The 12664-nt window shown below is 40.3% G+C and overlaps 1 protein-coding gene across 1 annotated transcript in view; it reads right to left on the bottom strand.

Annotated features, from left to right (window-relative positions):
• Positions 1-12664, bottom strand: part of COL6A6 (collagen type VI alpha 6 chain) — a 115071-nt gene that overhangs the window by 42621 nt on the left and 59786 nt on the right. Inside the window, exons 23-27 of the mRNA XM_068545896.1 lie at positions 10993-11055; positions 6827-6889; positions 5997-6047; positions 4313-4348; positions 3540-3602 (exon numbers count right to left, since the gene is read on the bottom strand). Coding sequence (XP_068401997.1) covers positions 3540-3602; positions 4313-4348; positions 5997-6047; positions 6827-6889; positions 10993-11055 — 276 coding nt within the window. The remainder of the gene's footprint in view (positions 1-3539; positions 3603-4312; positions 4349-5996; positions 6048-6826; positions 6890-10992; positions 11056-12664) is intronic.

The following is a 12664-nucleotide window of genomic DNA, read 5'->3' as shown; positions in this document are numbered from 1 at the left end:
AAGTACCAGTGTTAAATGACTCAGAGCTGAAAAAGCTGAAGCTTAGGCCAGCAGCAGGGAAAGCCAAGAATCTGCGTGTTTTATAACACACTCTCAGAAGGTACCTCCAGAAGTGGAGGTAAAGGAGAGGCTTAATAAGGCAGATTGGTTGAAGATCATTTTAGGAATCCCCAAGCCTTCTCCCCATTCTCTACCATTGGGTGAATGTCCCTTCTTCCTCCTCAGTGACAGAGGTAAAACCAAGGTGTCTGCACTAGGAAACCCCAGACAGAGCTGAGGGCCAGTGGTACCATCCAGAAAATAGGGTGATCAAATGAAGGTGTGGAATAGATTTGAGACCCTTAGAAAGCTGGGGTTCCCAGAAAGCTGGCAGCCAGAACTTCACCCTCAGGCAGGAGACTGAAAGAATCTTCTCAGGGGAATCTGACTAGATTTGAGAAGAAAGACCCAAACATGCTGATATCAGACGTTTGCTAAGTAACAACTCAGCCAGATCACTCTTCAGTGACACTTGTAGTTGACGAGCCCCACCCATCTCCTCGGGGTTTCCAATCAGAATTTTTGTCCTCAACTCTTCAATAGAGAGAGTTAGCCCATTCCCCGGAAACATGAGAAATAGAGAGCAGGACAGAAAAAAAACACACGGCAGAGAACAGACTATGTTGGGCAAAGAAGACTCCAAAAATACTAATTTATATCCTCAGGGAGATGAGATGTTTCAACCATGAAACAAGAGCAGGATAGTATAAAAAAGGAATATTCTGACAGCAAAAAAATGAGTGCTTGAAAATTAAACTATGAGAGAAGCATTGTAAGATAAAGTCAAAGAAATCTCCCAGAAAGTAGAGCAAAAAGACAACTTGCAGAGAAATAGGAGCTAAGTGGCAGAGGGATTGCCAGGTTTTCCTAACAAACCTTGTGAAATTAGTTGACTCTCTAAACCAGTGGTCCTTAACTGGGGGGTGGGGGTATTTTGTATCCCTCAACCCCGACTCCTGTGGGGACATTTGGTAATGTCTGGAGACATTTTTGGCTGTCATAATGGTGGGGGACAGGCGGATGATGCTGATCTAGTGGGTAGAGGCCAGCGACGCTGCTAAACATCCTGCAACGCACGGAGCAGCCCCACAGCAATTATCCAGCACAAATGTCAGCAGTGCTGTGGCTGAGGAACCCTGCCTTGAAGTATGTGCATGTGTGTCAGTTGATAAAAAGTGTAAATACATACAAACATACCTGTATACCCAAAATAAGATAGGCTAAAAATCATGGCAAATTTTTAAAAAAATGCTTCAGTTGGGAGAAAAAGGTGAAGACCTAGAAAACTGAAACTAGGAATGTAATCATTCCAAGAGAACTAAAGAGACACTCAAAGCTTTATCACTAAAAGCTTCCAATGGGAACTTCCGATCTTTCAAAGGGAAAACCTGGAAGTTTTCAGTGTCTAAACTTCAAATTCAAAAATACTCACAGAGATGTAGAGAAAGCAGCATGGCAGGTGAAATAAGCAAGTTAAAAAACAGTGATGAAGGGCTTCCCTGGTGGCGCAGTGGTTAAGAATCCACCTGCCAATGCAGGGGACACGGGTTCAAGCCCTGGTCTGGGAAGATCTCACATGCCGTGGAGCAACTAAGCCTGTGCGCCACAACTACTGAGCCCATGTGCCACAACTACTGAGCCTGCACTCTAGAGCCCGTGAGCCAAAACTACTGAGCCCGCGTGCCTAGAGCCTGTGCTCTGCAACAAGAGAAGCCGCCACAATGAGAAGCCCACACACCGCAACAAAGACCCAACATAGCCAAAAATAAATAAAAATAAAAAGTAAATTTATATTAAAAAAAAACTGTGATGAATTGTCCAATGTGGGAAAAAAATTCAAGTAACCAAAGGCCAAGACAAAAAGATGATATATTAATTCCCCATTAGTTTATTGCTTTTTAAAAATGATTAATGTGCCATTGGGCAGCAAGGGAACCCAAGAAACTGCTGACCGTGTTTCCATGCCTCCAATGTTCGCGGGTAAACTACCTCATTAACAAGCAGAGGGAAAAGATCCAGAGATCTGGATTAATTTGAAAGTCTTTTCAAATTATCTTTCTTTTATCGGTCTTCTTCTTCTTCTTCTTTTTTTTTTTTGAGAACAAAAATGTTAAAGGATAGTCATCCAAAAACATGTATGAAGAAAAGCATTATAGCCAGGAAATAGTCCTCTTGGGAAAAGCAGGATGGAGGGAAAGAAGTTTCTTTATTTTGTACCCCTAAAAACCACATAAATAATCTCTTCATATAAAGTTTTTGTTATACTTTTCAGGAAAACAACAGATCAGAGTAAAACTAACTATGGTGACAAAACTGGAAAACCACCTCAAGTAACAGTTTTTATCAGACTTTGTGTTTTTCTTGTCCAGCAATTGACATGGTATCAAGATCAGTTTGCCTGATCAGTGCTGTTCTGAAGAAAAGAGATAAAAATGGCCTCAGGAGATAACTGTCATAAGATTTGCCTTTTATAAAGCCACCATCTCAGTTTTGCAGCTTATGATATATAAAGAGTCAGCGAAGGCAAAATCCATTCTTAGCACACGAGAACCCAAGGCAAGCTCGGGATGCTGATGCTTCTGAGGGTGCCGGAGGCGGGTGTTTATTCTGAGTGGTCCAAAGCATTAGGCAATGTCTAGGTCCTCCAGGGAATAAAAAGGACACATTCATTACAGTACATTATTTTACATAATAAACGGAAACTTTCTCCTAGAGCTCAAGAGATACTTTCTTGAGCTAAATTGGGAGAGGACCACCTCATTAAAGTAGTTTAACGAGAACTTAACAGGGGAGACAAGATGCCAGTGGGCATTAAATTACACGAGATCTGCCGGGGGGGATGGGATTAAACTGGACATATTTTGTGGTGCAAAAACAGTTTTGACCACAAGGATTCCTTAAGAAACAACACACAACTTATTTCCAGTGTTAAGAATGGTACCTTGTCAGCCAGATCAGGTGAACTTGGTCACTACGAGCCTTATTGCTGGCAATGAAGGATGAGTAAAATATCCATTTCCCTTCCCCAAGTTTGCCTTAACAAAAACCACACGTTTTACAAGTCTTTGGGACCAAATGACAACTCAAATGACTGTAAAAGCATGAAAAAGGAGTTCCCTGGTGGCGCAGTGGTTAAGAGTCTGCCTGCCAATGCAGGGCACACGGGTTCAAGCCCTGGTCCGGGAAGATCCCACATGCCACGGAGCAACTAAGTCCGTGTGCTACAACTACTGAGCCTGCGCTCTAGAGCCCGCGTGCCACAACTACTGAAGCCTACACGCCTAGAGCCCGTGCTCTGCAACAAGAGAAGCCACCACAATGAGAAGCCCGTGCACCGCAACAAAGAGTAGGCCCCACTCGCCGCAACTAGAGAAAGCCCGTGCACAGCAATGAAGACCCAACACAGCCAAAAATAATAAAATAAATAAATAAATAAATAAACAAAAAAGGCCTTCCCGAAGTAGCTGAGGTTGTAAGGCTTTGCAGCCTGAGAAACTTACTGTCTTGCCTCTAGTGCCCTTGGGTCCAGTTTCTCCTGGACCACCAGGGTCCCCAACCTCACCCTAAATAAATTCAGAGAAATAAAATAAAATGGTTAGTAAAATCAAAGGGGTATATCTCATTGTATTTTTATACTGATTCCAACACGAAGACATTTTTCACATATATTTTTATCTTTAATCGTCTTCTTTGAAGAGTCTTCCCCCCAATAACCTCTCATTTTTAAATTCTCAACACAGTACACTGGAGCCTCACTGTTTTATTTCTCTGTCTCTCCAGCCAGAACACAGCCTTCTTGGAGATATGAACTGTGCTTTTCATTTTGTCCCCTGATGCAATCACAGGACCTAGCATTTACTGAGCTCAGTCAATCTTTCCAGCAGAAGTGAAAGCCTTAAGGTAGAGGACAGCATCGCTAACATTATCTGAAGGTGCCTTATAAACATGTTGGGAGAACTGAGGCAGGTGAGATCAGGTAATTTTGGTTTTCCTTACATTTTACTTCCCTTCGAGCAAAGAGGAAAATACATATGGTAGAGGGGAAGGAGTACACGTGAGGAGAAAAATAAGGATGATTTCTTCCTTTACTTATGAATTAAAAACGAGAAATGAAATATTATTTTTAAAAGTCTGCTTCTTCGTTCTCCCCTTTCCCCATAAAGTTTTCTTTTTATTCATTTATAATTAACTATCCTTCTATTATCCTATAATACATTTCATAAGCCCAGGAGTATCTCTGATTGATCCCTAGTTAGTATGAAGTACACGGTACCTTAGGTCCAATTTCTCCAGGGAATCCTTCTTGCCCCTATAATCGACAGTGGAGAAAATTAATATATGCACATATCACCAGGGTAGGCTTATATTGACTTTAATTTTGCCTGCTGCCTTATTTAGTTTAAGTGCCTCTGAACCAAGGAAGGGCCAGAACAATTGAAAATGAAACTGTATGGCACGATTTGAGAAACTAACTCCAATTTCTAAATTAAACTATTTACTGGTCTCACCAAAATATCATGACAACCTAAGACAAATGGGTAAATGCACACATCTGAGGAATTACACACCAGCTCTCTTTCAAATGTAGACATTCAACAGGATAGCTGGCCATCTGGCCATGTGTTTCTGAAACAGTCTTCTTAAATGGATTTCAATTTTGGGGAAGAAATTGGGGAAGCCTGCCGTCTAAATTTGACCATTTGTTTTCTGGTCCTCTGTTTACCTTCTTTGGCCACAGACTATAGTTGAAGAGGTATGATAATCCTCATTTGATTAAAAACATATTTTATTTAAGATAAAGTTTATTTTCTGATCATTAAAAGTAAGATCTCCTCAAATATAGTTAAAATATAAAAGGATAGAAAGAAGAAAAATCACCCAAATCTCACTTCCCAGAACTGGTACTATAAATATTTTGTCATAGTTTCTTTAATCTTTCTAAATGCATTTCTAAAATGCATTTTAGCACAATTGGGATAAATGTTTTTTCTTATTACATTCTGATTTTTACTTGACATTGTCACAGAAGTTCTATACAATTATGTATGAACATTTTAAAGAGTGGCTAATATTTCAATGCTATAAGCTACTTAACAGTTCCATTTTTAACAAATATTAAGGTTGTTTTCAATTATTCTCTATTCTAATGAAAATTTCACTGGAAATCCTTCATTCATTAGGGTTTTTTTTAAAAGAAATTTTAGCTGTTTGGGGTTTGTTTATTCTTCCAGACAGCCTCTTGCATCATTCCCATTGGGATTTCATTTAGAATTGCATTGATCCTTTATAATGTTTTAGACTTTCCAACAAGAACTTGGTATATCTCCATTTATTGAAATTTTTTACCTCAGTAATTTTTGTCATAGGTCTTGAACATTTTTGTAGAAAGGATGTTCTTAACTATATTATGTTTTTGTGGATGTTATTATGATTTCTAAGTGGTTATTGTTGGTATATAGCAATCACTGCTTTTGATAAATTTATCTTACTTCCAGACACTTAAATATTCAGTGACAGTATAAAGTTATAATTCTGATATAAAGTTACAAGGTTTAATTTTGAAGTTACTGCTTGGCCCAATGCATTTGGAAAGGCCCTGTAAAACTTCTCACTAATGATTAGAGTAAACATAGTCAGAGGACAAATTTTGGAATGCCTCCCTAAGGCTCTAGATTAGATGTACTGTTCAAGCTGGAAGCAGTCAGGCCCTGGCTGTGCATCTCTGCAAAGAACAGAAAATTAATTTCAGGTTTCACTTGTTGCCTGGCCCTTATGTTTAAGTTGTTTTCTTTTTTCTACCATATTCCCTACAAGATATCAGCAAATAAATGATCAAAATCTATCTATAAAGGTCCAAGTCTACCTCATTCACTACTTGCTTTTTTCTCTTAAATGTAGCCATAAAGAGCAACAGAAAATAAATGGAAAATGACCAGCTTTCAGTCGATGTGTCTTACCTTTGTTCCTTTACTTCCAACACTACCATAACCTGGGTTGCCATCATAACCCTGTAAACAAAGCAATTATTTACAAACATCCCCTACTGCAGACAGAGGCAGGCTTATTCACAAGAGAACTAGACAACCAGTTTTTTGGTTTGATTAGGAAAAATTAGGCAGCAGGATTCTCCCTCCGGGGCAGCCCACTGACATAGTGGCACTAAAGGAAACTCTCAGTAACAGGCACAGACAATGCACTGTCCCTTAATCTCACTTGTCTCATCTGTAAAGACGAATAATAATTGTACCTGCTCATTATGTTATGAGGATTAAATGAGAAAATTTCAGGTGTATAGTAATCTTAAAAAAGAAGGTAGAAGTGTTATCTCTCCTGGATAACATTTGTATTTTAATACCTTAGCTCTAAACCATTTTCAGTTTTCTGGATAAAAGTAAGATCTCCTAAATGTCTGGGCACTGGCTACTCTTGGATCCTTGTAGAGGTCTTAGTGAGAAGCCCCGAGCACTGGGGGAAGGGTGGGCTCAGTTTCCCATGAACGGGTTTGGATGAGAGGAAAGAATGCAAGAAAGGTTATGGGGTTGTTAAACACAAGTTTTGTCCATTTTATCATTTGGCTTCAAGAGCATCCCAGCCAGGATGCTTGGTACCTGGGAAGTTGCTACCTTGGAAAAGCTGGTCAAGATGAGGATGAAATCTCAATCACTAGAAAGCTCTACAGCTAGATTGGGATGTTATCTTCAACACGCTCTTCAGAGAACCACACCTAATATCTATTGAACTAAAAGGATTCCAAGAGTCAGATCAAAAGTAGGAATAAAACACAAACCCGCAAGCCTCGAGGACCCCGAAGGCCAATGGGTCCCTTTTCTCCCACATCGCCAGGTTCTCCCTGTCAAACAGAACAATGAAATGTGTCCTTATTAGGTTGCTTTTGTAAAGGGAATTAGAAATGATGGCACTAAGACAAGAATTTTCAACTGCATCCATGTGTATCACAGTGACAATGAGTTAGTGGCCAGGACTGTGTCTGTAAGCAATACAAGAGGAACTGCTGTTGTTGGTGAGTGAAGTCTCCTCCATTGATAAATGAAGCCCCAGCAAGTCTGACGTATTGTTTAGTGCAAGCTGCCATCTTAGCAGCTCAGTGCTATGAGCCGCACCCTTGGAAATGTCTTACCATGAGTCAAAGAGGAGGCTCTGTACTGTCTTAAAAAATTAACAAAACAGTTTTCCATGATAATCCATGCAAATCTTCTGGCTGCTGCAGAAACAGAGGCCTATTAATCTACTTTTAATCAAGATAGCCAAGGTAGCACGACATCCCTGGCAATAGTTTCTGACTTCTGACTAATAGAACACCTACGGTGGGTTATAAATCAATCTCAGTATTACGGTGAGGAAATCCAGCTACTTGGGAAAGTTAATATAGGTTTACAAAAGAAGGTTAACTCCTCTTCTTAAAAAAAAAAAGCTTTTAAAGTTTAGATTTTAAATGTACAAAATGTTGTGAAGACAGTACAGAGAGTTCTTATACATTCCACATTTAGCTGCCTCTATTGTTAATATCACATTAGTTACATTAGTAGGAACATTTGTCACAACAAATACATGGATATTAACTCATTAACTAAAGCCCATATTTTATTCAGATTTCCTTAGCTTTTACCACTTAATCTCCTTTTCCTGTTCCAGGACCCCATGTCTCTGTAGGCTCCTCTAGACTGGGACAGTTTATCTGGTTTTCTGGTTTCTGATGACCTTGACAGTTTTGAGAAGTATTGATCGGATATTTTGTAGAATGTCCCTCAGTTGGAGTTTGCCTGATGTTGTGCTCATGATCATGCTGTGTTTTATGAGTTTGCGGAGAAAAGACCACAGAGGTGAATTGCCCTTTTTATCACATTGTATCAAGATTATATCTTATCAACGTGGCTGGCACTATTGATGGTAACCTTGACCATCTGACTGAGGGAGGCTTGGCTAAGTTTCTCCACTGTCTAGTTATTCCCCCTGCCCTTTCCACAAAGCTCTCTCTGGGAGAAAGAGTGTGGAAGGGTGCCCAGCCCATGCTGAAGGAGTGGGAGTGGTTTACTCATTGTTAAGGACAGAATGACAGCACAGTATGTGTGAGGAGTCCAAATGAACAAATGTCCACCAGCATTGACTGACCCTGGGGGGCGGGCGGTGGGAAGAGAATAGGGTTCCATGGAAGGGAGGCAGAAGATCATCTGCCCTGAAGCCTTTCTTTCAGGGCAGTGTCCCCCACAGTGTGCTCTGGGGGCCACCTGCCTCCCAATTACCTGGGGTCCACGGGCAAAAGGAAATACCAGGACCCCATCGGTATCAGTCTCTGGTGGTGGAGCCCAAGGATATGCCTTTATAATAAGCTTCTCAGCGGATTCTTATGCACACTGAAATTTGAGAACATCTGCTTTAAGGTAGGAAGACAAGGGAAGCCATGAGGCTTGTCCAGGGTCAAACACTTTATTATTGGTTACAGCCAGGTGTTGAGCTCAGTATTAATTGCTGGGTTGCTTGCCTCCCTGGGAACTTGAGCTTAATGGAGTAAGGCAGGAGTAAGTGCCTGGGGCTCATCTCAGTTAATTATGACTGTAAAAGACTTGGTCTACCTTGGGGCTGCCCAAAGGGTTTGGGTTTGCTTTGAGGGCACTTACCCCCCAAATTCTTGCCCCTCCCATTCAAAAGTCCCTCTTATTAATGATGATATTCTTGGGCACAACTACCCTGCTCCTGTCTATCTCCTTCCACACTTCTTTCTACACGCTCAGCTACATCCCCCTCTAGGGTCCCTCCATCCCTGTCTTGGTCCCTTCCAACACACCCCATGGAGTGCCTTCATTTCACATGAAAACCTTCCCTATACACCCATGATGTCTGTACACACACATCTTCACTGTAAGATAAACTGTGTTCTTACCAGTGACACCACTTCCCCTGCAGCCCTCTCCAGGGCAAGAAGGCAGCAATGTATCTGTTCTAAACTTTCCTTTCCAGACCATTATTGCTATGCCACATGCTCTAGTAATCCCTTCCTTTTGGAGCTGATTATCCTTGTCATCCATGGATCGCATTTCATCCTGCAATCAGCTGTCTTTGTAACACTCGGCTGCTGGCTCCATCATGTCCTCCCTTCTTAGCAGTTCTCCATTCCAATGCTCGCCCCTCTTCTTATGCCCTCAAGAAATTTCTCCATTAATTATCTACACTTTCTCACATCTTCAACTTCCTCTTTTCTCTCTGTTTTTCTTTTCTCTGTTTATAAAAGTAAACTACAACCTCTTCTATCATTGAAAACGAATAAATAGCCTGCTCCAATCTGTTCTAGACCTTGCCAGTACTAGCAGTTAATGTCCCACCTCACCCCCAAAGCCTAGTTTCTCCAAAGAGTAGTTTACAGCCCAGCATCCATTTCCTCCTCATGAACACATTGTTCAGTCCTCTTCAGCCAGTCAATTGCTACGTTTTGGAATCTATTCTTTGGCTCATTTAGCCACCAGATGTGGTGGCTTCTCCAGTCCTCTCTTTCTTACTTGCTCAGTGCCAGCTGAGACTCCTGACCTCCCTTTCTAGGACTCTCCTTCTCAGCATCCAGTGTACTTTTCTGCTTCTTTCCCATCCTCCACTTACCCTTCTTACAAATGGTCATCACCAAGAGTCCTTTTAAACTCCAGATGATTCTGAAACCTCCATCTGCAACCAGTCCTAGACCCTCTCCTCTATTCCCCAAACCAAGCATTTTTCCTCACTCTTATTCCTCACTCTGACTTTCCCACTTCTGTGATGGGGTTCCTGCTCATGCTGGAAGCCCAGAGTCATCCAGCCCTCTTCTCTCTGCCTCAGTTCCCTCTTGGGAGAGCCCTACAGGGTCATCATGGGTCCCTCCTATCCTCACCCTGTTAAGTCATCCAATCACCGCTTGTCTTGGAGACTGTGAGAGGACACCAACCTGCCTCCTAGCTTCTAATCTCTCAGCCTTCAAAATAGTCCCACATTGAGTTGCCTATTTAAAACCTTCCAAAGTCTGGCTGCGCTTGTACACGCCAATCACAAATTGTAAATAACACTGTGCTGGCTACCTAGTCAAGTCAGTCACCACAGACTTTCTTGTTCTTTATGGTCCCCCAAACAGCATCATTTTTCTTCCCCCAAATACCGGCTCATGGGGTTTTTCCAATCCTGTGCTTTCCTTCACATTATTTATTCAACCTAAATTCCTCATGCCCCCTCTGCTTGCCAAATAACTTCTTACCTTCCAAAGTCTACTCAAAGTCTATATCTTTATGATGCCTCTTTTCCCAGCCCAGAAATACTTCTATTAACACTATGCTTAAACCTCCATTTCAGTCCACTATCCCTGACTAGTGTTTTATGTCATAGATTCTTGTCTTGAAAATATTCTCAATTCTGTGGGGTTGATTCTATGTCATATTTATCATTACACAACCCAGAAATTCTTTCATGAAACAAATATTTTCTAAGCACTTATGACATGCCAGGTACTGTTCGAAGCTCTAGGGATACATCGGTGAGCAAAACAGACAAAGATCTCTGCTCTCCTGGAGCTGACTTTAGTCCAGCTGAAGGGCAGTGTAGTGTCTTTGTCTTTAAAGGTATTCAGCAAGAGTTTGTATTAATGGAGGAAAGAAATAAAGGAAGAATAAAAGAAGAGAAGGAAGGGTGGAAGTGGGGGGGAAGAAAGGAAGGCCTGCCCTAGAACAGTCCCCCTTCCATGAGATCCTCAGCTCAGATTGGGTGTAGCCCCTTGTGAGATGCTGAGCTGGATTCCCTGACTTCATCTGGGTCCACACCCACATCCTTAGGTGTTGCTGGCTCTCTAAGAACCAAGCCAGGGTATAGGGGCAATGAGATATGTTCTCTTCTGTGTTGAAAGGGCTCTGGCTAATATAACCAGACACACTTCCCTTGAGGAGAAAACCTCAGCTTTGGTGTGTATAAAAGAATGTGACTTACTTTATTTCCTTGGCTTCCCACACGGCCTTGACTCCCTGCCTCTCCTGCTGGTCCTGGAAGCCCCTGAAACAAAACAAGGATTGCAAATATAGCTGAACATAAAGCAGGTTTCCTTGAAACATTTTGTGTCTCTTCTAAGAGGAAAATGAACCACAGATGAGAAAAGAGTTATGGCTTTATGGACGCCTGCTCTGGAAAAAAGTATCACAGCTGTCAAATGAAGACTAGTAAATAAAAGAAAATTAATAAAGTAATTCAGGCCAGATGTTGACTAAATGATTGTGTTTCCCTATGAGTCTTCTCTTCCAAAGAGATTTTAGTTTCTCACTGTTTTGCTGTTATAGCAGATGTTGCTAAAATGTCTAAAATTTGAAGAAGGCATTTCAGATGACGTTTGCCTTGAACTATATTATTCCCGGTTCCTCATTTTGAAAAAGCATGTTGTTGTTGTTGTTAAGGTTAGCTTATCTTTATTTGCAAATAATATGATTAATACAATAGAAAACTCAAGAAACTTTACTAAAAATAATTAGCACTCATAAGATATGTTCAGGTGGTACAAGATAAATATTCTGACATCATTTTCTCTTTCCTAGAAAAGTTAGAAAAGTAAATGTAAATAAATTTCCATTTATCAATATAAGAAAAAAAACTGTGAAATACTCAGAATAAATTTAACAAGAAAGATAAAAGACTTACATAAAGAAAGCTTTAAGATTTTACTGAAGAACATAATAACAAAATTTAAACAAATGGATAAATATACCGTGCATCAATATGGAAAGTCTATTTGATATAATAGAAGTCTCTCTAATATTCTAGAAAGCATGCTTTCTTGGAACAGCTTTAGAGCTGAACATTAAAAAATTCCAATTCAGAGGCAGCCCAACTGCCTTTCTATGCTATTGACACTTGGGATCGGATTTTTCCTTTGGGATATCCAAACATATGGCAACAGAAATCTCTTTTGGTTAAACTGTTTACAGGTACTTGTAAATAGTCCAAACACCAGTGAATTGAAATCATTTTCACATTTTTTTGCCATGGTTACTATAATTTAAAAATAAATAAGCCAAATCTGTGTAATAAGCATGATAGTTAGTAAATTAATTTTATGAGAAAAAAATTAACGTTAACCTTTTCGTCTTTTAAAGAATTAAAGATGTAATAAGTTGGACATAAAAAATTTCCTAATAGGAAAGATTGTTGAACAATGAATTAGTTACTAGGAAAGATAATAATGATCTTCCCACAACCTTCCACTTTCCCCTCTTCTTCATCTTAAAAAAGAAGTCTCAATTTCTTCATCCTCCAAAGCTCTTAACTCTTTCCCTTCTAACTTTTACTTCCATCACTGCATGGAGTTACCATGACCTGCGTGTTCAATCCAGTTGACTTTTTTCTGTTCTTACCTTATTTGAATTTGATCATGTATTCTTCGAAACTTTTCCATTAACTTCTGTAACACCAAGTTACCATGGTCTTCCTGGCCCCTTTCTGGTCTTTTCTCAGTAAACTTTGAAGATTCTCTGTCTTCTATTTGCCTGTTAAATCTCCATGTACCCCAGGGCTCCTCTAACCTTATTTTCTCACTTCATCCCCTCTTTCTGAGTGACACCCCATATATTTTCACATACCACTTCCACAAAATGATTCCTAAATATATGACTCT

This window comes from Eschrichtius robustus, chromosome 6 (assembly GCF_028021215.1).
Source record: "Eschrichtius robustus isolate mEscRob2 chromosome 6, mEscRob2.pri, whole genome shotgun sequence".
Lineage (NCBI taxonomy): Eukaryota > Metazoa > Chordata > Mammalia > Artiodactyla > Eschrichtiidae > Eschrichtius > Eschrichtius robustus.
The sequence above is the reverse complement of the archived record's forward strand: the minus strand, read 5'-3'. Positions and strand labels throughout refer to the sequence as shown.